At 43.3% G+C, this 27231-nt stretch overlaps 1 protein-coding gene across 1 annotated transcript in view; it reads left to right on the forward strand.

Annotated features, from left to right (window-relative positions):
* The first annotated feature begins 251 nt into the window (after positions 1-251).
* The window catches only part of LOC111966740 (pleckstrin homology domain-containing family G member 5), a 110262-nt gene continuing 83282 nt past the window's right edge, over positions 252-27231 (forward strand). The window contains exon 1 of the mRNA XM_023991640.2: positions 252-1089. Within this exon, the coding sequence (XP_023847408.1) occupies positions 1005-1089 (85 nt within the window). The 5' untranslated portion in view covers positions 252-1004. The remainder of the gene's footprint in view (positions 1090-27231) is intronic.

Below are 27231 nucleotides of genomic sequence, written 5' to 3' on the forward strand. Positions count from 1 at the left end.
CAATTGCATATATCAAAATGTATCCCTTGCTATAGAGACCATTAAAGCTAAAGGAATGTTTGATTCAATTTAACAATATCTGATTATTGAAACATTATTTATTGTTTAAAGGGAAACATTGTATGTTTTTCTACACTGTCTTTGTTAACAATGCTACAATCAAATGACGTATGCTCTCTTTGGCGCCCCTAGCTGCAACATTCTACCAACTTTTAAAGGGAAAGACTAGAATGTGGCCTGAATGAATGGAAGAGTTTTTTTTGATGGTTGAAAATCGGAGGGACAGACTGTGAGACTAGGCGGGGAATTACGTTGCCGACTTCAAGTTGCTTCCCCTGCTGCGAATGCAATATAGAAGAAGTCTGTGGACGAAAGTTGCAACAGAGTAGTCGGTGCTTCTTTCACCTATGGTATAATGGACGATTAAAATAAATAGTCTTATTATCGTGAGCTGGTGAGAGGGAGGGATGAATGCTACGGTGGTTGGACAATTCAAGCCTATTTACGACGTCGAAAATAATGATTTTCGTGCAGCAACGGGTTACTGCTGCATAGTGGAGTAAACCATTACAGCGTGTCCTTTTGTCATATTGCAGAATTTACCTTTAGGCGGTGTTTATTACTTGCGTGAGACCTATTCTGCACCAGTCAGCCATTAGCCTATTCCATTTTGGGGGAAGACTGAGTCAGCCGTCTGACAGGTTAGTTTATTATTATTTCAATGCATTGTTTTTTAGCAGGTTGACTGCAGTGCTCTCAAGCTAATCTATCCACAGAGAACGAATACACGAGCACGCACGGCGTTCCAAAAAAGAACGACAGTGGTTTTAGGCGAAATGGAGAGTGATAAAATGACACATTACAGTTAAATGCAAACTTCAAGACCAGACCATCGGAATCTACCATTCATTGAGAACAGACATGAAGACGACCAACCATAGGTGATCTTTTCCGGGGTGTGTTGTTGGTGAGTTTTCAGGAGAAGAACCAAAAACAGGACTTAAATGGTTCCAAACAAGTGGACCATGAATTCAGTTCTACAGCACAAGTCACCGCCAAGGAGTTGGCTTGGTCTCCGATTACGACTCAGTAAGTATCCTACACCAGCCACTGTTATATTTTCTCTCATCTCTTCATCATTCATTATCATATACACAACATGACCAAAAGTATGTGGACACATGCTTGTCGAACAATTCATTCCAAAATCATGCACATGAATAGGGAGTTGGTCCTCCCCTTTTGCTGCTATAACAGCCTCCACTGTTCTGGGAAGGCTTTCCACTAGATGTTGGAACATTGCTGCTGGGACTTTCTTCCATTCAGCCACAAGAGCATTAGTGAGGTCAGGGTATTAGGCCCGTAGTTGGCGTTCCAATCCCAAAGGTGTTCGATGGGGTTGAGGTCAGGGCTCTGTGCAGGTCAGTTCTTTCACGCCGATCTCGACAAACCATTTCTGTATGGCCCTCGCTTCGAGCACGGGGGGCATTGTCATGCTGAAACAGGGAAGGGCCTTCCCCAACCTGTTGCCACAAAGTTAGAAACATAGAATCGTCTAGAATGTCATTGTATGCTGTAGCGTTTAGATTTCCCTTCACTGGAACTAAGGGGCCTAGCCCTAACCATGAAACAGCCAGAGACCATTATTCCTCCTCCACCAAACTTTACATTTGGCACTATGCATTGGGGCAGGTAGCGTTCTCCTGGCATCCGCTAAACCCAGACTCATCCGTCGGACTTCCAGATGGTGAAGCGTGATTCATCACTAAAGACGAGGCGTTTCCACTGCTCCAGAGTCCAATGGCGACGACCTTTCATCACTCCAGCCGGCGCTTGGCATTGCGCATGGTGATCTTAGGCTTGCGGCTGCTCGGACATGGAAACCCATTTCATGAAGCTTCCGACGAACAGTTGCTCCCAGCGGCCGTTTGGAACTCGGTAGTGAGTATTGCAACTGAGAACAGAGGAATTTTACGCATTATGCGCTTCAACACTTGGCGGTCCTGGTGCCACATTGAAAGTCACTGAGGTCTTCAGTACGAGCCATTCAGCTGCCAATGTTTGTCTCTGGAGATTACATGGCTGTATGCTCGATTTATTACACCTGTCAGCAACTTGTGTGGCTGAAATAGCAGAATCCACGAATTTGAAGGGGTGTCAACATACCTTTTGTGTATTTATATAGTGTATTATCCATCCTTTGGTTTCACACAGTGTCCTTGAACTCATATGGTATTTATGACAATCTTGGCATCTATTCCCTTGTGGAATAATTTCCGTGGACTGATCTGGAGTCTTCCATTAGCAAATTTCATATAAAGGATGATGTATTTAAGAGACTTGCACATGAAGATTATTTTAGTCCAGGACTAGGCCTTACCTTTGTCCTGAAAACTGGCCCATAATGTCTGACTGTGTGTAGTGCTTACAGAGAATGCAGTTTTTTTTAGCTTTACTTAACTAGGCAAGTCAGTTAAGAACAAATTCTTATTTTCAATGACGGCCTAGGAACAGACAGTCTTGTCTACTAGATATTCTTTCATTAATTACAATTCTGCAACAAGCATTTTCACACAATACTGCAACGAGCAGCCCGCTAGTTATTCTGCTACAATGCCCTATTTTACCCTTCATCTTATAGGATGTACAGCCAGTATATTATAGTCTCAGTAAGTGACTGGGTTTGAAGTTTTGAAGCCTAATTGGTTGAGTCTGGTAACCTTCAATGTTCCACGCCACCAGGTCTTAAGCCTCTGCTCTTAAACACACTGGTCTAATCTGGGAACAGATGTCTTGTCTGGGCTCTCTGTGCACAAGCACAACAAGAAACAGCCTTATGGATAGAATTATGTACACATAGGCTACAGGATATTATGGACAAAATTACAGCCATCATAATTCATGATACCTATGTGTAATTTACTGTAGTTTGTTTGACAAGTGAAGTCACCACCAGTAGCTGGGTGTGTGGTTTTAGTGTATGATGTAGAGCCTGGAAGGTATGTTGGGAGGTTGTCAGAGTTCCATGCCATGGGTCTTTTCTTAAGTTCTTTAAACCAGCGTGTCCCAAACTCAGTCCTGCTAACCCCAAGGGGTGCACATATTGGTTTTTTACCTAACACTACACAGCTGATTCAATTCATCAAAACTTGAGGATGAGTTGATTATTTGAATCAGCTGTTAAGTGCTAGTGCAAAAACCTAAACATGCACCTGTTTGGGAAAGGCTGCTTTAAACACACTGCCTGGTTTAATCTTCTTTAGCCTGGTTTATCTGGGTGCAGATTTCTGTCTGGTGTGTTTAGGGGTCCCTGGCTCCTGGCTTGTTCTGGTTTCAATATCCTCCTTTGGACACATTCTACTTTTTCTTCTGTGATTTCCTTTTACTTTTCCTCCTTTTACTTCCCTGACACTTCCTGCTGCTGTGGTCTGCATCGTCTTGTGGTGTTTGTTCAGTGTTTTCTTTATCTCCTCTTCCATAGCAGGAAAGGATTGCCCCATGGGTAGGTGAGTGTGACTGTTTGAACTCATTGCTTTATCTTTGCATGATACCCATCTGTTCCAGACCGTCCAAAGTCTGTGACTACCAGTGTGTCCATTTTTACTACTCAAGATCGGTCTGGGAAACTGCATGGAGAATGTTTTGACAGTTTCAAAAATGTGTTAGTTTGCCATCAAAGTAGATGGACAGTTGCCCACTGTGGGAAAAACAATTTACAATTCATTGATGACTATTTCAGAACACAGATAAGATTGATACGACTGATGTAGCTTACCTACTAATGTGGCAAATGTGGCATGGTTTTACACTAGGGACCAACCAGCCCCTTACCTTGAGTCATGTGAACGTGTTCACATTCACAGCTGAATCGACAGAGGAAGCCATGGCCATAAACCTGCTCTCACAGCTGGACGCCCCCCCCCCCCCCCCCYCGATCGTTGCATATATTTTCCTATCATCCCTCATTCTTTTACAAAGTGCTCTTTAAAACACATGGGAGGGAATGGCAATCAAAGCTGTTGTCCTGTTGTTCTGTCGGTGTTGTTCTGTCGTCAGGTCTCACCCCATCTTGCAGGTCTTATTATCCTCGTTTTAGCTGGGCTGTTCTTCAGAGACCCATACCTGTTGCTGGGGGTTCTCGAGTTTGAGTTACAGGTGGCACAGAGATGCTGCGTTTTACCCTCAGGGAGCTGGAGATACTCAACCTCTTTCAGGCAGCTGGGACATGCGTCATTTGGTAGCATCAACAAGACTATTGGATTTTACGATGCAGTTATCAGACATTGCTCTCATCAGAGTGGACGGTATAGGCACATTTGAGGTCTATGAATTCAGTAATGGGAATGATCCATCTAAATATAGAACAATATTGGAACGATTCAACTGAATGTGTGGATTGGATTCATGTAGGGCTTGTGCTGTCGTTCCAGCTGAACATTCTGTCTTTGTTTGTTGTTTTTCTTTTTTTTTCTCACCTTTATTTAACCAGGTAGGCTAGTTGAGAACAAGTTCTCATTTGCAACTGCGACCTGGTCAAGATAAAGCAAAGCAGTTCGACACATACAACAACACAGAGTTACACATGGAATAAACAAACATACAGTCAATAATACAGTAGAAAAATCTATATACAACGTTTGCAAATGAGGTAGGATAAGAGGGGTAAGGCAATAAATAGGCCATGGTGGCGAAGTAATTACAATATGGCAATTAAACACTGGAATGGTAGAATGTGCAGAAGATGAATGTGCAAGTAGAGATACTGGGGTGCAAAGGAGCAAGATAAATAAATAGAGTATGGGGATGAGGTAGATTGGATGGGCTCTTTACAGATGAGATATTTACAAGTGCAGTGATCTGTGAGCTGCTCTGACAGCTGGTGCTTAAAGCTAGTGAGGGAGGAAAGAGTCTCCAGCTTTGGTGATTAAAAACCACCAGTTTTTGCAGTTCGTTCCAGTCATTGGCAGCAGAGAACAGGAAGGCAATGCGGCCAAAGGAAGAATTAGCTTTGGGGGTGACCAGTGAGATATACCTGCTGGAGCGCGTACTACGGGTGGGTGCTGCTATGGTGACCAGTGAGCTGAGATAAGGCGGGGCTTTACCTAGCAGAGACTTGTAGATGACCTGGAGCCAGTGGGTTTGGCGACGAGTATGAAGCGAGTGCCAGCCAATGAGAGCGTACAGGTCGCAGTGGTGGGTAGTATATGGGGCTTTGGCATAGCAATGGATGGCACTGTGATAGACTGCATCCAATTTGTTGAGTAGAGTGTTGGAGGCTATTTTGTAAATGACATAGCCGAAGTCGAGGATCGGTAGGATGGTCAGTTTTACCAGGGTATGTTTGGCAGCATGAGTGAAGGATGCTTTGTTGCGAAATAGGAAGCCGATTCTAGATTTAATTTTGGATTGGAGATATTTAATGTGAGTCTGGAAGGAGAGTTTACAGTCTAACCAGACACCTAGGTATTTGTAGTTGTCCACATATTCTAAGTCAGAACCGTCCAGAGTAGTGATGCTGGACGGGCGGGCAGGTGCAGGCAGCGATCGGTTGAAGGGCATGCATTTAGTTTTACTTGCATTTAAGAGCAGTTGGAGGCCACGGAAGGAGAGTTGTATGGCATTGAAGCTCGCCTGGAGGGTTGTTAACACAGTGTCCAAAGAAGGGCCAGAGGTATACAGAAGGGCGTCGTCTGCGTAGAGGTGGATCAGAGAATCACCAGCAGCAAGAGCGACATCATTGATGTATACAGAGAAGAGAGTCGGCCCGAGAATTGAACCCTGTGGCACCCCCATAGAGATTGCCAGAGGTCCGGACAACAGGCACTCAGATTTGACATACTGAACTCTATCGAAGATGTAGTTGGTGAACCAGGCGAGGCAGTCATTTGAGAAACCAAGGCAGTTGAGTCTGCCAATAAGAATGTTGTGATTAACTGAGTCGAAAGCCTTAGAAAGGCAGGGTAGTATAGATATAGGTCTGTAGCAGTTTGGGTCCAGAGTGTATCCCCCTTTGAAGAGGGGTATGACCGCGGCAGCTTTCCAATCTATGGGATTCTTAGACGATACGAGAGGTTGAACAGGCTAGTAATAAGGGTTGCAACAATTTCGGCAGATAATGTTTGAAAGAGGGGGTCCAGATTGTCTGGCCCGGCTGATTTGTAGGGCTCCAGATTTTGCAGCTCTTTCAGCACATCAGCTATCTGGATTTGGGTGAAGGAGAAGTGGGGGAGGTTTGGGCAAGTTGCTGTGGGGAGCGCAGGGCTATTGACCGGGGTAGGGATAGCCAGGTGGAAAGCATGGCCAGCCGTAGAAAAATGCTTATTGAAATTCTCAGTTATAGTGGATTTATCAGTGATCAGTGTTTCCTAGCCTCAGTGCAGTGGGAAGCTGGTAGGAGGTGCTCTTGTTCTCCTTGGACTTTACAGTGTCCCAGAACTTTTTTGAGTTTGTGCTACAGGATGCAAATTTCTGCTTGAAAAAGCTAGGCTTAGCTTTCCTAACTGCCTGTGTGTATTTGTTCCTAACTTCCCTGAAAAGTTGCATATCACAGGGGCTGTTCGATGCTAATGCAGAACGCCACAGGATGTTTTTGTGCTGGTCAAGAACCAAGGGCTATATCTGTTCCTAGTTCTACATTTCTTTGAATGGGGCATGCTTTTTTAAGATGATGAGGAAGGCACTTTTAAAGAATAACCAGGCATCCTCTACTGACGGGATGAGGTCAATATCCTTCCAGGATACCCGGGCCAGGTCGATTAGAAAGGCCTGCTCACTGAAGTGTTTTAGGGAGCGTTTGACAGTGATGAGGGGTGGTCGTTTGACCGCAGACCCATTTACGGATGCAGGCAATGAGGCAGTGATCGCTGAGATCTTGGTTGAAAACAGCAGAGGTGTATTTGGAGGCCAAGTTAGTTAGGATGATATCTATGAGGGTGCCCCTGTTTACGGATTTGGGGTTGTACGTGGTGGGTTCATTGATAATTTGTGTGAGATTGAGGGCATCAAGCTTAGATTGTAGGATGGCCGGGGTGTTAATTATGTCACAGTTTAGGTCACCTAGCAGCACAAGCTTTGATGATAGATGGGGGGCAATCAATTCACATATGGTGTCCAGGGCACAGCTGGGGGCAGAGGGTGGTCTATAGCATGCGGCAACAGTGAGAGACTTGTTTCTGGAAAGATGGATTTTTAAAAGTAGAAGTTCGAATTGTTTGGGTACCGACCTGGATAGTAAGACAGAACTCTGCAGGCTATCTCTGCAGTAGATTGCAACACCGCCCCCTTTGGCAGTTCTATCTTGTTGGAGAATGTTATAGTTAGGGATGGACATTTCAGGGTTTTTGGTGGACTTCCTAAGCCAGGATTCAGACACGGCTAGGACATCCGGGTTGTCAGAGTGTGCTAAAGCAGTGAATAAAACATACTTAGGGAGGAGGCTTCTAATGTTAACATGCATGAAACCAAGGCTTTTACAGTTACAGAAGTCAACAAATGAGAGCACCTGGGGAGTAGGAGTGGAGCTAGGCACTGCAGGGCCTGGATTAACCTCTACATCACCAGAGTAGGATGAGGGTACGGCTAAAGGCTATCAGGACTGGTCGTTTAGTGCGTTCAGAGCAGAGAGTAAAAGGAGCAGGTTTCTGGGCGTGAGAGAATAGATTCAAGGCATAATGTACGGACAGAGGTGTTGTAGGATGTGAGTGCATTTGAGGTAAACCTAGGCATTGAGTAATGATGAGATATTGTCTCTAGAGACGTTTAAACCAGGTGATGTCACCGCATATGTGGGAGGTGGAACTAAATGGTAGGTTAAGGCATGTTGAGCAGGGCTAGAGGCTCTACAGTGAAATAAGACAATAATCACTAACCAGGACAGTAATGGACAAGGCATATTGATATTAGGGAGAGGCATGCGTAGCCGGGTGATCAATAGGGGTCCAGTGAGTGGTTGGGCTGGCTGGAGACACGGCGATTCAGACAGCTAGAAGGCCGGGGATAGCAAGCTAGCAGAAGGGCCTTAGAGGGACGTCTCGACGGAGGAAAGTCTGTTTTGGCCTCCGCGTGCAGTGACGTCGTGATGGATTGGTAAGGTTCCGAGTAGCAGAGGGGTCCAAGTCCAATTGGCAAAATAGGTATAGTGGCCCAAGAAATTGGCAGATGGATCTCTACAGCTAACAGTCCATTATGCTCTAGACAGCTAGCGAGCCGCGGCTATCGGATGGGCATTCAGGGGTGGTCGCGATGTAGAGGCCAGTTGAGTACCCCCTCGAGCAGTTTAGTCCAGTCGTGAAGGATCGGTGGGGTTCCGTGTCCCGTACCGGCAGTAGAAGGGGTCCGGGTATTGTAGCCCAGGAGTGGCTGATGGGCCTCTTTTAGCTAGCTGGGAGAAAAGGCCTAGCATGGGCTAGCTCCAGGCTAATTGTTGCTTGCTCCGGGACCGACGTTAGCCAGTACTCGGATAGCAGCTATTTAGCTAAGAAGATCCAGGTGAAATTGTCCAGAGCTTGCAGTAGGAATCAAGGGATATGGAGAGAAAATAGGTCCGGTATGCTCTCTTTTGAGTCACGTTGTACAAACTGGCAAGAGCTTTCCGAGCTAAAGGTTAGCTGATGACCGCTAGCAGTGGTTAGCTGACTATTAGCTAGTAGTTAGTAAGCTGGCTAGCTTCTGTTGGGGGATTCTGAATTCGAGGTGAATAATACTTTAGAAAAAAACAGATCCGCACCACATTGGATGAGGCGGGTTGCAGGAGAGTGTTTTGAAGTTGAGTTTTAGAAAAAATATAAAGATATGCGAAGAAAATATACTAAAAAATAAATAAATATATATATATATATATATATATATATACCTGGACACGACAAGACGAGGACAAAAGACGTCTGACTGCTACGCCATCTTGGATTAATAGTGTATAGATTAGATGGTCTGATTTGGATTGAAGTTGGTTTAATTATGCAAAGTGGGTAATGGATTTCAAACTCGTCCAAGGTCATCGTGGTGACTAGTAATTGTAAACCACTATTCTCCATGCTCTTGGAGAGAACCACACCCTGTTAAATTGGCCTTGTGGCTTACCTGCTCTTCAGAACATAGTGGATAATTACAAGGGGATAACCTGAGCTCATACACATGGTGCATCTTTAGGTTAGTAGACATTGGATGTAATGTTTACCTCAGTGTCCCTATATAAATAAAAACACACATACCACCCCATTCAATGGCTGTTTATGAACATTGGAGCCCTAAGGCTGACAGTAACCATATTGAGTCAGCGAATAAGTGTTTTGATTTCAGAGAGTAGACCCACTGCACTTTCAGCTATGCCATTTAAATTAAACAATTCTTTATATCAACAAGCTGAAGAAGGCAATACCAGTTGTTTGTCCCTCTTAACTGGTGGTTTAAGTATGGACTTTTAAATTGCATGTCTGATAGCAATTTTCTCCTCTGCGGGAAAGAACACACACAGTCAACCCTTTTTTTTGCACCACATGGGTAGCTGATGTACTGTTGTGTTGGATTAGGATGAATGTGTCTTCAATAGATCTGTTTACAAATGGCTTGTCCTATAAATGTTTGAGAAGATGTAATAATTTTTGCGGATTTTGTTTGTGTAAGGGAGGGTTGCTCTCTATATAGTGTCTCTTGTGGAAAGGGCTTCCTTGCCAGCCTGTGCCAAGGCCTGTTGCATTGTTTCTGAACAGCACATGCTCATTTGATGTTAAAGCACCACAAAGACCAGGGTGCAAAGTTTTCATCTGCATCACTATATCTGTGTTTGAAGTCAGTGGATGGGCTGCTGCGCTCTAAGCAGAGTCACGAGACAGGTTTGTATTTATTAGGGATCCCGGTTAGCTGCTGCCAAGGTAGTAGCTACTCTTCCTGGGGTCCAAACACATTAAGGCACTTACATTACATATAAAACAGTACATCATATAACATTATTACACCACTACATATCTATAATACAAAATGTATAATACCACCTGACAGCGTCACAAAAACGATGCACACGCTTCAATGGGGCAGAAGTCTGTGTGTTGTGATTCTGACAGGTCAGATAGCTAGCAACAATGACAAGAAGCTGCCATGTGGGGAGTTGTAGGTGGCTCGTTTCAGCTCGTTTTATCTTGTTCTTGATACCATGTCTTGTTTTGACTGAAGTCACGGCTATGCTAAAATTCACTAACTGAGAACTAGTGCTCATTGTGAAAATGTTGCATGAAATATAGTTTACGACATGTTGTCAACAAATCTAGTTTACTACATGTTGTCAACAATCTAAGCCAACCCTGTCTATTTTGCCATATTAAGTAGTTGCAAAAGTTTTGGTTTTGTTGCTAAACAATCAACCCGTCCTATAGAAGGCAACACAGGCCTGTCTCTGCAAGTAGCAGTCTGAATACTTCCTCCTGGACGGACAAGATTCCCGTTTCTTACTGTGTGGTGGTTCAGCACCCTTTTTTCTCTCAATCTGTTTGAGTTCGGCACATATTTTTTTGTCAGAACGTTGTTAATTTAGGAGCGCATACAATTTTGTCAAATGAAAGCTGTCTTATATATTTTTTATTCGGGGATATACATTTTTCAACAATTTCATCTTAAATGGTAGGAATAAGCTAAGGCTTTGATTTCTGACCAGATGGAAAGGGGGTCTAAGAAAACATCTAGCAGAACATGGAGTGGTAGAGGACCATGAGATAACATATTAAACATGGAGTTAATTAGAAATACATCAAAATTAGGGATCGGTGATACGTCAAATTAATTAGATGAATTCAAATGTGTTTTTGTGCTATATTCCAAATGCCTGTATCGTAAGAATCAAGTAAAAAAAAATATATATTAAAAAAAAAAATCTGCATTTGGCTGCTTTTTCAAATGTTGTCTTTGGTCTTGTCTCCTTGGCCGCTTCTGTGCTTTGTTCAATGACTGTAGGCTGTGTGCACCTTCCCATTTTACACACATACACACACAAAGCCCCTCACCCTGCCACTCACAACAACGAAGAGATCACTTCTTCCTCTTTGACAAGCAGTTTCAACTCGCTTATGCATTTGCGGTTTGGTCCAACAGAATCGGTCATATGGACACCGAAACACATTGAGGCATTATTTTACTTTAATAGAGAAGTGGTCCGTAGAGCTCCGAAACAGAATTGTGTCGAGGCCTAGATCTGGGGAAGGGTACCAAAACTAAATCTGCAGCATTTAATGTCCCCAACAACACAGTGGCCTCGATCATTCTTAAATGGAAGAAGTTTGGAACCACCAGGACTCTTCCTAAAGCTGGCCACCTGGCCAAACTGAACAATTGGGGGAGAAAGGCCTTGGTCAGGGAGGTGACCAAGAACCCAATGGTCACTCTGACAGAGCTCCAGAGTTCCTCTGTGGAGATGGGAGAACCTTCCAGAAGGACAACCATCTCTGCAGCACTCCACCAATCAGGCCTTTCTGGTAGAGTGGGCAGACGGAAGCCACTCCTCAGTGTAAGGCACATGACAGCCCACTTGGAGTTTGCTAAAAGGCACTTAAAGACTCTCAGACCATGAGAAACAAGATTCTCTGGTCTGATGAAACCAAGATTGAACTCATTGCCCTGAATGCCAGGGTCACATCTGGAGGAAACCTGGCACCATCCCTACGGTGAAGCATGGTGGTGGCAGCATCATGCTGTGGGGATGTTTTTCAGCAGCAGGTATTGTGAGACTAGTCAGGATCAAGGGAATGATGAACGGAGCAATGTACAGAGATCCTTGATGAAAACCTGCTCCAGAGCACTCAGGACTTCAGACTGGGACGAAGGTTCATCTTCCAACAGGTCAACGACCCTAAGCACACAGCCAAGACAACGCAGGACTGGCTTCGAGACAAGTCTCTGAATGTCCTTGAGTAGGCCAGCCAGAGCCCAGTCGAACATCTCTGGAAGAGCTCTGAAAATATCTGTGCAGCAACGCTACCCATCCAACCTGACAGAGCTTGAGAAGAATGGGAGAAACTCCCCAAATACAGTTGTCAAGATTGTAGAGTCACACCCAAGATGACTCGATGCTGTAATCGCTGCCAATGGTGCTTCAACAAAGTACTGAGTAAAGGGTCTGAATACTTATTTAAATGTGATATTTCAGTTTTCATGTTTATAAATTAGCAGAAATGTCAACTTGTTTTTGCTTTGTTATTGTTGTTTTTTCCCCCCTCATCGATCTACACACAATATAATACATTTCAGAATAAGGCTGTAATGTAACAAAATGTGGAAATAGTCAAGGGCTCTGAATACTTTCTGACGCTACTGTATAATTCACCAACTACTTCTCTGATCGAGTTCAGTGTGTCAAATCGGAGGGTCTGTTGTCCGGGCCTCTGGCAGTCTCTATGGGGGTGCCACAGGGTTCAATTCTTGGACCGACTCTTCTCTGTATACATCAATGATGTCGCTCTTGCTGCTGGTGATTCTCTGATCCACCTCTACGCAGACGACACTATTCTGTATACTTCTGGCCCTTCTTTTGACACTGTGTTAACAACCCTCCAGGCGAGCTTCAATGCCATACAACTCTCCTTCCGTGGCCTCCAATTGCTCTTAAATACAAGTAAAACTAAATGCATGCTCTTCAACCGATCGCTGCYTGCACCTGCCCGCCTGTCCAACATCACTACTCTGGACGGYTCTGACTTAGAATATGTGGACAACTACAAATACCTAAGTGTCTGGTTAGACTGTAAACTCTCCTTCCAGACTCACATCAAACATCTCCAATCCAAAGTTAAATCTAGAATTGGCTTCCTATTCCGCAACAAAGCATCCTTCACTCATGCTGCCAAACATACCCTTGTAAAACTGACCATCCTACCAATCCTCGACTTCGGTGATGTCATTTACAAAATAGCCTCCAAAACCCTACTCAATAAATTGGATGCAGTCTATCACCTGTCTCTTATACACATCTAGATGTGTATAAGAGACAGGTCTATCACAGTGCCATCCGTTTTGTCACCAAAGCCCCATATACTACCTACCACTGCGACCTGTACACTCTCGTTGGCTGGCCCTCGCTTCATACTCGTCGCCAAACCCACTGGCTCCAGGTCATCTACAAGACCCTGCTAGGTAAAGTCCCCCCTTATCTCAGCTCGCTGGTCACCACAGCACCTACCTGTAGCACGCGCTCCAGCAGGTATATCTCTCTGGTCACCCCCAAAACCAATTCTTCCTTTGGCCGCCTCTCCTTCCAGTTCTCTGCTGCCAATGACTGGAACGAACTACAAAAATTCTCCCTCACTAGCTTTAAGCACCAGCTGTCAGAGCAGCTCATAGATTACTGCACCTGTACATAGCCCATCTATAATTTATCCCAAACAACTACCTCTTTACCTACTGTATTTATTTATTTTGCTCCTTTCCACCCCATTATTTCTATCTCTACTTTACACTTTCTTCCACTGCAAACCAACCATTCCAGTGTTTTATTTTTATTTTTAACTTGCTATATTGTATTTACTTCGCCACCATGGCCTTTTTATATTTTTATTTATTTATATATATATTTTGTTTGCCTTCACCTCCCTTATCTCACCTCACTTGCTCACATTGTATATAGACTTATTTTTCACTGTATTATTGACTGTATGTTTGTTTTACTCCATGTGTAACTATGTGTTGTTGTATGTGTCGAACTGCTTTGCTTTATCTTGGCCAGGTCGCAATTGTAAATGAGAACGTGTTCTCAATTTGCCTACCTGGTTAAATAAAGGTGAAATAAATAAATAAGGAATTGTCAAATGGTTCTATTTCTGAGAAATAAGGTAGTCCTCATGATTTCAACATGTGAGCAAAGTGGACGGGCTAGCACACTGTTCAAACAGTTGAGACAGACAAGGTTGTGTTCATAGCAATTCATCTGTTCTACCTTGTTATCTAGCAAATAGATCCAAGTTGGCTGAACTTGGAATATAAAGATTAGCTGGCTCCTCACTAGAATGTGGGCTTGTGCTTGAGAGATTTGAGTTAATTTGTGTACATTCTCTTATAATGCCTGCTACAAGAAGTTAGTTATTATTAGTGAATGTGTATTATGTGTGGTTCAGGTTAAATACAAAAATAAAAATGCTTTTTCTTAGACTCAGTGATTATTGTAAAAAAGCATGTTAAACTATTTTGATAAAATAATTAAATTATTGGTGGGTCTTATGGTTGTGGAAGGATATTTTTTTTTATGACTGGGAAGTCATTCTGAGACCAGGGTCTCTTTTTACAGATGAGCCCTGCAGGAATACATTTAAATACATACAATAAACAAAATGACAAAACATTAAGAAAAAACGGACCCATTTATCAAAAGAGGTTTCCGATCAGTACTCTGAACTGACCAAGGGGGACCAGTACATCTCATTTCAGAGGGCTCTAAGTTGTTCCACATAAATGGCGCAAAACAACTTAAAGCAGCTTTACGTAACTCGGTGGAGACCGAAGGGGTCTCCAGTGTTATCCAAGCCTGAGACTGGGTTTGGTCATTTGTAAGTCTAAATTGAATTAGATAGATACATAGGACATTTCTGCACGAGTGTTTTGTAGATAAACACAAGAAAAGCTGCTCTCTTACATAAGAGGCCCAACCCACTTTTTGTTACAAAACACAGTGGTGAGTTTTATAATCATCCCCAGTAGCAAACCTAAGGGCACAATGGAAAACTGCATCTAGTGGTTTAGGTAGATAATATCCTCATAATCTAAAATGGCCTGGACAATTTCCTTCCTATTAACAAAAGTCAGAACTTTGTTTCTTTAAAATAAACCAACCTTGAACTTCGACTTCACCAGCTGTGACATTTTTTAAATGAAAGTTTATCTTCAGGCCAGATAACAAGATATTTGTAGGAACTCGCTCAATTTGTGTACCATTCAAACTAGTCATTACAATTAATTGAAATCTGGTTTATGGGGCCTAGGAAAAATGCATGTGTTTTGTTTGGATTTAACACTAACTTTAGACCCAATAGTGATCTCTAAAGTGCTTGAAAACCAGACTTCAAATGTGAAAAGGCTTGGCTGAGCAATGGATCGAAACATTATGATCTGCATACAAATGAATATCTTTTTTTACAGCATATTTTATATATATGTGTGTATATATATATACATACAGTTGAATATAAACTCAGTTTTTCACAATTCCTGACATTTAATCTTAAAAATTACCTGTCCTAGGTCAGTTAGGATCACCACTTTATTTTAAGAATGTGTAATGTCAGAATAATAGTAGAGAGAATGATTGATTTCAGCTTTTATTTATTTAATCACATTCTCAGTGGGTCAGAAGTTTACATACACTCAATTAGTATTTGGTAGCATTGCCTTTAAATTGTTTAACTTGGGTCAAACATTTCGGGTAGCCTTCCACAAGCTTCCCACAATAAGTTGGGTGAATTTTGGCCCATTCCTCCTGACAGAGCTGGTGTAACTGAGTCAGGTTTGTAGGCCTCCTTGCTCGCACACGCTTTTTCAGTTCTGCCCACAAACTTTCTATAGGATTGAGGTCAGGCCTTTGTGATGGCCACTCCAATACCTTGACTTTGCTGTCCTTAAGCCATTTTGCCACAACTTTGGAAGTATGCTTGGGGTCATTGTCCATTTGCGACCAAGCTTTAACTTCCTGACTGATGTCTTGAGATGTTGCTTCAATATATCCACATAATTTTTCTACTTCATGATGCCATCTATTTTGTGAAGTGCACCAGTCCCTCCTACAGCAAAGCACCCCCACAACATGATGCTGCCACCCCCGTTCTTCACGGTTGGGATGGTGTTCTTTGGCTTGCAAGCCTCCCCCTTTTTCCTCCAAACATCACAATGGTTATTATTGCCAAACAGTTCTATTTTTGTTTCATCAGACCAGAAGACATTTCTCCAAAAGGTACAATCTTTGTTCCCATGTGCAGTTGCAGACCGTAGTCTGGCTTTTTTTATGGTGGCTTTGGAGCAGTAACTTCTTCCTTGCTGAGCGGCCTTTCAGGTTATGTCAATATAGGACTCGTTTTACTGTGGATATAGATACTTTTGTACCTGTTTCCTCCAGCATCTTCACAAGGTCCATTGCTCTTGTTCTGGGATTGATTTGCACTTTTCGCACCAAAGTACGTTAAATCTCTAGGAGACAGAACGCATCTCCTTCTTGAGTGGTATGACGGCTGTGTGGTCCCATGGTGTTTATACTTGCATACTATTGTTTGTACAGATGAACGTGTTACCTTCAGGCGTTTGGAAATTGCTCCCAAGGAAAGGCTTAAGGACAACAAAGTCAAGGTATTTGAGTGGCCATCAATCCTATAGAAAGTTTGTGGGCAGAACTGAAAAAGCGTGTGCGAGCAAGGCGGCATAAAAACCTGACTCAGTTACACCAGCTCTGTCAGGAGGAATGGGCCAAAATTCACCCAACTTATTGTGGGAAGCTGTGGAAGGCTACCCAAAACGTTTGACCCAAGTTAAACAATTTAAAGACAATGCTACCAAATACTAATTGAGAATATGTAAACTTGTGACCCACTGGGAATGTGATGAAAGAAATAAAAGCTGAAATAAATCATTCTCTCTATTATTCTGACTACTATTATTCTGACATTTCACATTCTTAAAGTGGTGCTCCTAACTGACCAAAGACAGGGAATTTTTACTAGGATTAAATGTCCTGAATTGTGAAAAACTGAGTTTAAATCTATTTGGCTAAGATGTATGTAAACTTCTGACTTCAACTGTATATTTAAACGTTTTTGGAAAATGTGGTCACAAACAGATTTTACTGTCATTCTGTTAACAAACTTTAAATCTGCAATGTTTGTTTAAAAAAAAAAAGGAAATTAAGTAGTACTTGTGCTTAGATTTCTATGGTTTAAGTTTGGAATCAATGATTTTTGTTTGGCATACTTCCAAAGTAAAACAAATGGGCGTCTCAGCTTCATTCTGTTACCTTGGAATTGTCCGGAGGCTATCCTGGCACTGCTCTTTGCAGCTGGGTAGTGTAGGGTTAATCCCTGTACGATGGGCCACCTTTCTAAATATAACCCCAAACCACCTCCACATGGGCACGCATAAGCCCTTCGGCTCGACTGCACTCCCTCTGTCAACACTCTTACTCACACACTTCTTCTCCGGTACACACACACTCCCCCATTTACTGTTTTGTACCCTCACTCAATCAAACACTCAATCCTCCTCAAACGCCCCATGTAATGAATGACATCGGGCGCAGTTGGCAGACAATCTTAGGTCATTCAATATTGTATGTTTGTCAGCTACAAGACAACTGGACGGGCAGCATGATGACATGTCCTCTTTAAAAGACTGAAACATACACTACCTGACCAAAAGTATGTGGACACTTGTCGAATGTCTCATTCCAAAATCATGGGCATGAATATGGAGTTGTTCCCCCCTTTGCTGCTATAACAGCCTCCACTCTTCTGGGAAGGCTTTCCACTAGGTGTTGGAACATTGCTGAGAGAACTTGCTTCCATTCAGCCACGAGCATTAGTGAGGACGGGCACAGATGTCGGGAGATTAGGTCTGGCTCGCAGTCGGCCTGGCTCGCAGTTCCAATTCATTCCAATTCATTCATTTTCGATGGGGTTGAGGTCAGGGCTCTGTGCAGGCCAGTCAATTTCTTCCACACCGATCTCGACAAACCACTTCTGTATAGACCTCGATTTGTGCACGGGGGTATTGTCATGCTGAAACAGGGAAGGGCCTTCCCTAAACTGTTGCCACAAAGTTGGAAGCACAGAATCGTCTAGAATGTCATTGTATGCTGTAGCATTAAGATTTCCCTTCACTGGAACTAGGGGGCAGCCCCACCCGATTATTCCTCCTCCACCAAACTTTACAGTTGGCACTATGCATTGGGGCAGGTAGAGTTCTCCTGGCATCCGCCAAACCCAGATTCGTCTATCGGACTGCGAGATGGTGAAGTGTGATTCAGCACTCCATAAAATGCGCTTCCACTGCTCCAGAGTCCAATGGCGGCCAACATTACACCACTGCAGCTGACGCTTGGCGTTGCGCATGGTGATTTTAGGCTTATGTGCGGCACCCAGCGAACAGTTCTTGTGCCGACATTGCTTCTAGAGGCAGTTTGGACTCGGTAGTGAGTGTTGCAACCAAGGACAGACTATTTTTACGCGCTGCACACTTCAGCACTGGCCATTCCTGTTCTGTGAGCTTGTGTGGTCTACCACTTCGCGGCTGAGCCTTTTGTTTCTCCCAGAATTTTCCACTTCACAATAACACTTACAGTTGACCGGGGCAGCTCTAGCAGGGCAGAAATTTTACGAACTGACTTTTTGGAAAGGTGGCATCCCATGACGATTCCACATTGAAACGAAGAGCTCCGTGATTTAACGCCATTCTACTGCCAATGTTTGTCTATGGAGATTGCATGACTGCTCGATTTGTATACACCTGTCAGCAACGGGTGTGGCTGAAATAGCCAAATCAACTATATTGAAGGGTTGTCCACATACTTTTGTGTATATATAATGTATTTTAAGAGGTTACTGACTTGATTTGGGACATGATGATAGGGATGGGAGACTAATGCCTATTGAGTTTTGTTACCTTTGTCAGCATGAAGTGGATGGAATTAGACCTTTGTGCTGCAGCAGTCCCTAGTCCTCATGCTGTAGCCAATGACTGGTCTCTTCATTAAAAATCAAGCAGCAGTGCGCTCAAAACTTTTCTAGATTATTACCATATGTCTGCAAAGCCCAAAGCGGAGCGACAGAGCAGACGGGCTCCCATCCTACCCTCTAATTTCTCATCCCAGAATTTGACATTTTGGTCTTTGTGTGACATTGTCCCTCCCATGGCTAGCACAGCGTGTTCTCGCAGTATTTCTTTCTATTATAGATGTATAATAACAGTGAATCAACTGTTCAGCAATGGTATGCCAATAGACTGATAACTTACTGGTGTGGTTTTAACCCATCCTCCGTTTGCAGAGCGGAAATTTTCTATTCTGTGTCTGTGACCTCTTTACAAAAGTGCTTGGTTCTGCTACATCCGTCTTCTCTCTCTGGGAAACTGTTTGTATTGTAATACTGTACCTCTGCAGAAATAGATTAACCCAGACATTAGACATGTTGCATTCATAAAAACAATTAATCTTTCTGGAGACAGAGCAAGGCTCTAGCAAGCCCAATTAATGCAGAAAAATGTCAGGCTTTTACAGTTTGCGCAAAACAAAGTTCTACTCTCCGTGTAGGAGTGAGTTTAAAAGAGATCTTTGTGTCAATTAGAAAGCCATTGGCCCAGACTGCCAGTCCCAGCATGCATTGCAACTCACCTCTGTATGAATACATCACTTGTTTGATGGAGTGGGTCGAATGCCCCTCTATCGTCCACACATCCTACACGGGCTATGACACTCAACAGCTTGTCGCACAGAAGATGTTAGAAAGTTGAGAACTTTATCATTGACACATTTTATGAGAGGATGCTGACAACATAGTTATTACTAGGTAGCAGTAACAAAGTACCTTGGGAAGACGGAACTGTGTGAGCGGTAATCAGGGTGTGGTTTGAACTCCTCAGGAGTAACTCAAATGAATGGCTTGGAAGAGGACGATGGAAGGGGACTTAACTTTGTTTGGATGCTTATAACACTTTAACCCCAGGATGACAGAAGGAGCAACAGGAAGAGAAGTTATCAAGACCATGGAAATTGTCTTTCGTTGATGGTTGTGGATTATGAGGATCTGATGTCAGATTCTTCAAGGAGTTGGAACTGGAGCACAGTTTGCATTGAGAGTTTAGACCAGTCTTCTCCTGCTGGGTTGGATCTTCAGTACAGATCCTGGAGGGCATTGATAAAGCAGGTGTCAGCCGTCTGTTTATTATTAGTGATATGAGTAACAGACTGTTCCAAACCAAGACGGTGGTTTGGTTTCCTCAGAGCTAATTGAAACCCAGTTAGAAGGACATCTTGACTAATTTATGCCCAGTTGGACCTGAAGTGAGTAGCTCTGGCACATGGCTTGGAGAGAAGGTTCAAAGCAAGTGTTTAGTGGTTGAGCTGGATGAGGTAATATTGCCTAGTTTTGCAGATGCAGTTTTTGAATGAAGTTGAATAATCTATTGGCAGAGTTCAAGGGTTGGACTGCGTTGAGATGGACTCTGTTAAGATGGGTTTGATGTAGGTAAGAAGGGAAGATATAGGTCGTTGTTGGTAGACTGCTTAATGTTGGTGTGTGTGGCATGAGGGTCAGTCTACTGCAGTGATCGGGGACAGAATTTGAAGGTTATTTACATAAGGTTGAGGTTGTTAAGATCCATGGTTAGGGTTGAGAGTGAGGGAGACACGGGTTGGTCACCATGTTCCTGTATTGGAAGAAGAGGGGGGCATATGAGCTGGAGACCCTCCCATCCTACATCATTGAGCAGGGGGCAGAACGCTACTCCTGGTCCTCCTCATTTGACGTCATCCATGATCTGTGCGGTAAGCTTTTAGGGTCTATGAAACAGGTTAAGAAGTACACCTGATCTATTCAAGTGGCATGCTTAATTCCATTCAGACTGATATCCTAATATGGCACTGGCAGAGGGAATTTGATTCCATTGGAAGATGATCATGGTAACTGACTCGACGACGCCTAGCATTTGACATTTACAATTAGGCCTACGATGTTGTATAATTTATCTGAATCAGCCACAATGTCATATGACACTAGCTAGGTTTCCATCCAATTGTGACAGATTTTCATGCATAAAAAAAAAATAAAAATGCATAAAACAATATGCACATTTTCCCACCAGAGAAATCCAACGTAATTGTTGCAGATAAAAGGCTGTGTGTGATGATGTAATGCACATAAAAATAACTTTTGCAGTTCAATTAAATGGATTTCAATCGCATTTAACTCTACATTTCGTTTTGTTACAAAAACTGTTGCTGTTATATACAGTTGAAGTCGGAAGTTTACATACACCTTAGCCAAATACATTTAAACTCAGTTTTTCACAATTCCTGACATTTAATCCTAGTAAAAATTCCTGGTCTTAGGTCAGTTAGGATCACCACTTTATTTTAATAATGTGAAATGTCAGAATAATAGTAGAGAGAATGATTGATTTCAGCTTTTATTTATTTAATCACATTCCCAGTGGGTCAGAAGTTTACATATTCTCAATTAGTATTTGGTAGCATTGCCTTTAAATTGTTTAACTTGGGTCCAATGTTTCAGGTAGCCTTCCACAAGCTTCCCACAATAAGTTGGGTGAATTTTGGCCCATTCCTCCTGACAGAGCTGGTGTAACTGAGTCAGGTTTGTAGGCCTCCTTGCTCGCACACGCTTTTTCAGTTCTGCCCATACATTTTCAATAGGATTGAGGTCAGGCCTTTGTGATGGCCACTCCAATACCTTGACTTTGTCCTTAAGCCATTTTGCCACAACTTAGGATTTATGCTTGGGGTAATTGTCCATTTGGAAGACCCATTTGTGACCAAGCTTTAACTTCATGACTGATGTCTTGAGATGTTGCTAAAGTATATCCACACAACTTTCCTACCTCATGATGCCATCTATTTTGTGAAGTGCTCCAGTCCCTCCTGCAGCAAAGCACCCCCACAACATGATGCTGCCAACCCGGTGCTTCACGGTTGGGATGGTGTTCTTCGGCTTGTATGCCGCCCCCTTTTTCCTCCAAGCGATGGTCATTATGGCCAAACAGTTCTATTTTTGTTTCATCAGACCAGAGGACATTTCTCCAAAAGGTACGATCTTTGTCCCCATGTGCAGTTGCAAACCGTAGTCTGGCTTTTTTTATGGAGGTTTTGAGGCAGTGGCTTCTTCCTTGCTGAGTGGCCTTTCAGGTTATTTCGATATAGGACTCATTTTACTGTGGATATAGATACTTCTGTACCTGTTTCCTCCAGCATCTTCACAAGGTCCATTGCTGTTGTTTGGGATTGATTTGCACTTTTCGCACCAAAATATGTTCATCTCTAGGAGACAGAACGGGTCTCCTTCCTGAGCGGTATGACGGCTGCGTGGTCCCATGGTGTTCATACTTGTGTACTATTGTTTGTACAGATGAACGTGGTACCTTCAGGCGTTTGGAAATTGCTCTCAAGGATGAACCAGACTTGTGGAGTTCTACAATTTTTTTTCTGAGGTCTTGGCTGATTTCTTTTGATTTTCCCATGATGTCAAGCATAGAGGCAATGAGTTTGAAGGTAGGCCTTGAAATACAACCACAGGTACATCTCCTATTGACTCAAATGATGTCAATTAGCCTATCAGAAGCTTCTAAAACCATGAAAAATGACTTGTCATGCACAAAGTAGATTCCTAAGTGACTTACCAAAACTATAGTTTGTTAACAAAAAATGTGTGGAGTGGTTGAAAAACGAGTTTTAATGGCTCCAACCAAAGTGTATGTAAACTTCCGACTTCAACTGTAGCAACGGTACCCACTCTGTTCTTGGCACGCACACTCTAGCAAACATCGCGCAGAGACAGTGTGAGAAGAAGCCTACATGATGAGATTATTATGGATAAAGCAAGATTATTGTCACTTGTCCAACGGCAGCTCAGGGTCGCTCATGTCACCAGAATAAGATTCTAGATATTTATTGGAAAGCATCAAGCTCATCACTGTGCATTTTCACCACCCTGTGAAGTTCATCATAAATTATTTAATCTGTAGCCTAATGAACTGAATTCTTTCCTGAGTCGTAGTGGGAGGACCACACAACATATCGCGTGACTCCAAGTTTACTAAGATACAGTATGATGGTGGTTATATCAATTGTTGGGCATGAAGACGTTTACAGCATAATGAATTTTAGACACAAAGATCCCACCACGTTGAACGTACAAATTGTCTATTGCCAATTAAGAAATTGTACTGACATTTCCTGTTTCGACTTTTTCCCATGTGGACTAATTCATCTGCATGAAATGGTTGGATGGAAACCTGGTTACAGATAGACTTGAAGAATGAAATGTAGCCAGTTTCTCTGCGAGCAGATGGCGATGCGCTGCCGCATGGTTCACATACATCTGTGATCTTGGTCTCAGCATTTCAGCACCATCATGGAAATCTTTTTTTCCCATTCACACTCTTCTTCTGTTCAGTCTGTGGAAAGCACTCGACACTGAGTGACCTGACAGAGAGCACCTCAAATGAGAGGAGACAGGGATGGGAACAGCTGCTGCCGTGAAGAGAAAATATTTACCACTGAAGGAGGCAGTGCATAATATAGGCCTAGTAGTGCTTCTGCTTTTTGAAGCTTGAAGCAGCACAGGCTTTCTGCTTTCCACCATCCGGTCCCCTCTATGCCATTAGTGAACGGGAAGTAATAACATTGGGCTGGAATGCACTTATACAATCCTGCCAGGCCAGCAGTGTCTTGGAGGTCTGCCTGAGTCGCTGGGCAGCTTCAGGTGTCTGCAGGTCAGAGTAGACCTCCGTGTTCTAGAATGAGAATTGGAATGTCTGACTGCCACAGAGGGAACAGAACGGTGAGTCAACTGAACTGCTTCTGAAAAAAATTCTCAACTCTGCTGGGGGATAGGGTTGCTTGGGGCTAGTGGACTGTTCTACCTGGATCCAAAAATAGTTCTACTACAGACTCTTTATGGTTTCGGTAGCTCTTTTTTTTCTAAGAGAGTGGGGCAGGAGGTATAGGGATGGGGGACTTGGGGAACATACCTTTCCACCCTCTCTCTCTGTGCCATTTCATCCCATAGCTCCTAAAGAAAATGCCCTGACACGTGATTAGATCACATTATATAATCAACTGAAATTACCTATTGCTATATGGTGTTGCTCAGTCAGACATTAAGGCCCTCAAACATTCTGCTTACGTAATGAATGATCCCCACATATCATCTTCAATATGGTTATAAGTGTAATACGTGGGTGCACTAATACTCCTACTATGTAATGAATCCTCTTCAATATGGTTGTAAGTGGGGATCATACTTCCACCGTGGACAGAATTATGCTTTCAGTTTTGTTACGTTTGGCACTTTGATGACATGTTTTCGACTTCTTGACTATGGATTTTGCAACATTCGATTGAACTGTGAAACAATTGTCCTTTTCAGCTATGTAACTGTTGTACACTGTTGTCCAGGCACAGCCTGAAACTCACATAAAATGAATCATTGAAATAAAATCAGCTTTATTGTATTTCTCCATCCGAATGGAGTGATCCCCCATCCAGCCCTCTTCTGTTCTGAATACATTCCACTTGTTGTGCGCTGCTGGCCATGTTTAGATTGGTGTAATGGCGTGTGTGTGCGCGCGCCAAACAACATCAACAGGATTGCTTTGTTCAATACCCACTGACTGCCACTTTATATGCTGTTATGTTAATAACCGCTGGTCTGTCATGTTTTGTACTGGAACAACAAGGCCCAGCCAGGCAGCCCAGCCCACTCGGTTCATGCCACCATTTCAGCTGTGTGCTGAAGTGTACTAGCCTGGTCCCAGATCTGTTTGTGCTGTCTTGCCAACTCCTATTGTTTGGCATAACAATGAGCTCAGGAATTGGAAAGCACAAACTGATCTGGGACCAGGTTATGAGAGTACCAGGGTTTCATTTACAGTGGTGGTCTAATTTACTCAGTCACTATAGTCACATTTCCCTCATCTTAGAAGCCTTGTGTCTTAACAAGACTATCTGTAACAATGGAGGTGGCTAGACTGCACAAACAGATCTGGAACCCAGCTAGGGCGGCAGTGCTGCAGGACTTTCCAGCCACACTGCCAGCGCTGAATGAGGTCAGCTTCTGAAACATGCAGCACAACTCCACCAACCCCAGGCCTTGGAAACACCTTGTTCGCTGGCCTACTCCTCCATCTGCCATCCATCTTTTGTCTTCCAGGAGACAAAAATAAATATAGTACCTAACATCGGATTTGTACCAAACTTTTTTTCTCTAACAGTGAGTAAGACTTGAGGCATCCAACATAATGGTCAAAAGCAACCCACGGACACCCCAACAACGAGTATACAGTATCAGTTCTCTGTCTGGCAAGTATTATGGAGCTGTGGCTCGGAGTATTGTTTCTTCATGCTATATCATGTATTCTCAGTGAATGTGGTGATGTTTTTCCTCTGTTCAGAAACATTTGTCATTGAAGTTTGTTAGGTTTATATCCCATTTTGATATTACCATGTTCCGACCACTAGATGGTGCTCCCCCCACCCTCTCAATATTAAAGGGAAAGTTCACCCAAATGACATATTGGTTTACATATGGAAAAGGTATAATGGCAACCCATGTATTTGGTTTTGTTTTCCTGGCCACTGATTCATGTGCTAGCTTTTTAGCATTTATGGCACAAATCTAATGCAAGTACCTATATTAGCATTTTTACGCTTCATATCCAAATAATCTATGTGTAAATCAATGTATGGTACTTAATCAAATTTTAGGTACTTAAGGAGGATTTGGACATGATCGCTTACAGGGTAAGGAAACCTATGTCATTTTCTAATTTGGGTTAACTAGCCCTTTAACAGGGGGAGGGGGATAAAAACTCAAAGCAGGAACACCACCATCTAGTTGTCAGAACCTGGTAATATCAGGGTGTAAGATGGGACATAAACCTAACAACTTCAATGACAAATTTCTCTGAACAAGGGAGGCCGTGGGTGGCTTTAGACAGTCGTTGTTGGGATTCCTCATGTCAAACTCATGGTCCAAATTGAATGTTAGGTAATATATAAATGCAACATGTAAAGTGTTAGTCCCATGTTTCATGAGCTGAAATAAAAGATACCAGATATTATCCATATGCACAAAAAGCTTGTTTCTCTCAAATTTTGTGCACAAAATTGTTTACATCCCTGTTAGTGAGAATTTCTCCTTTGCCAAGTTAATCCATCCACCTGACAGATGTGGCATATCCAGAATCTGATTAAACAGCATGATCATAACACTGTTGCACCTTGTGCCAAACAATAAAAGGCCACTCTAAAATGTGCAGTTTTGTCACACAACACAATGCCACAGGTATCAATCAATCAAATGTATTCATAAAGCCCTTCTTACATCAGCTGATTTCACAAAGTGCTCTACAGAAACCCAACCTAAAACCACAAACAGCAAGCAATGCAGGTGTAGAAGCATGGTGGCTAGGAAAAACTCCCTAGAAAGGCTGGAACCTAGGAAGAAACCTAGAGAGGAACCAGGCTATGAGGGGTGGCCAGTCCTCTTCTGGCTGTGCCGGGTGGAGATTATAACAGAACATGGCCAAGATTTTAAAATGATCATAGATGACCAGCAGGGTCAGATAATATTAATCACGGTGGTTGTAGAGGGTGCAACAGGTCAGCACCTCAGGAGTAAATGTCAGTTGGCTTTTCATAGCCGATCATTCAGACAATCTCTACCGCACCTGCTATATCTAGAGAGTTGAAAACAGCAGGTCTGGGACAAGGTAGCACGTCCAGTGAACAGGAAATGGTTCCATAGCCGCAGGCAGAATAGTTGAAACTGGAGCAGCAGCACGACCAGGTGGACTGGGGACAGCAATCCCTCCATCAGTGCTCAGACTGTCCGCAATAGGCTGAGAGTGGCTGGACTCTGAGCTTGTAGGCCTGTTTGTAAGGCAGGTCCTCACCAGACATCACCGGTAACAATGTCACCTATGGGCAGAACAGTTGCAACTGGAGCAGCAGCATGACCAGGTGGACTGGGGACAGCAAGGAGTCATCAGGCCAGATGGTCCTAGGGCTCAGGTCCTCAAAGATATAAAATTTACACTGGACAAGACAGGAGAAATACTCCAGATTTAACAGACTGACCCTAGCACCCCGACGCACAAACTATTGCAGCATAAATACTGGAGGCTGAGACATGAGGGGTCCGGAGACACTGTGGACCCATCCGACGATACCACCCGCCAACCAGGCAGGATATAACCCCACCCACTTTGCCAAAGCACAACCCCCGCACCACTAGAGGGATATCTTCAACCACCAACTTACTATCCTGAGACAAGGCCGAGTATAGCCCACGAAGATCTCCCCCACGGCACGAACCCGAGGGGGGGCGCCAACCCGGACAGGATAATCACGTCAGTGACTCAAGTGAAGCACCCCTCCTAGGGACGGCATGGAAGAGCACCAGTAAGCCAGTGACTCAGCCCCTGTAATAGGGTTTGAGGCAGAGAATCCCAGTGGAGAGAGGGGAACCGGACAGGCAGAGACTGCAAGGGCGG

Source organism: Salvelinus sp. IW2-2015, linkage group LG7, assembly GCF_002910315.2.
Source record: "Salvelinus sp. IW2-2015 linkage group LG7, ASM291031v2, whole genome shotgun sequence".
NCBI classification, from domain to species: domain Eukaryota; kingdom Metazoa; phylum Chordata; class Actinopteri; order Salmoniformes; family Salmonidae; genus Salvelinus; species Salvelinus sp. IW2-2015.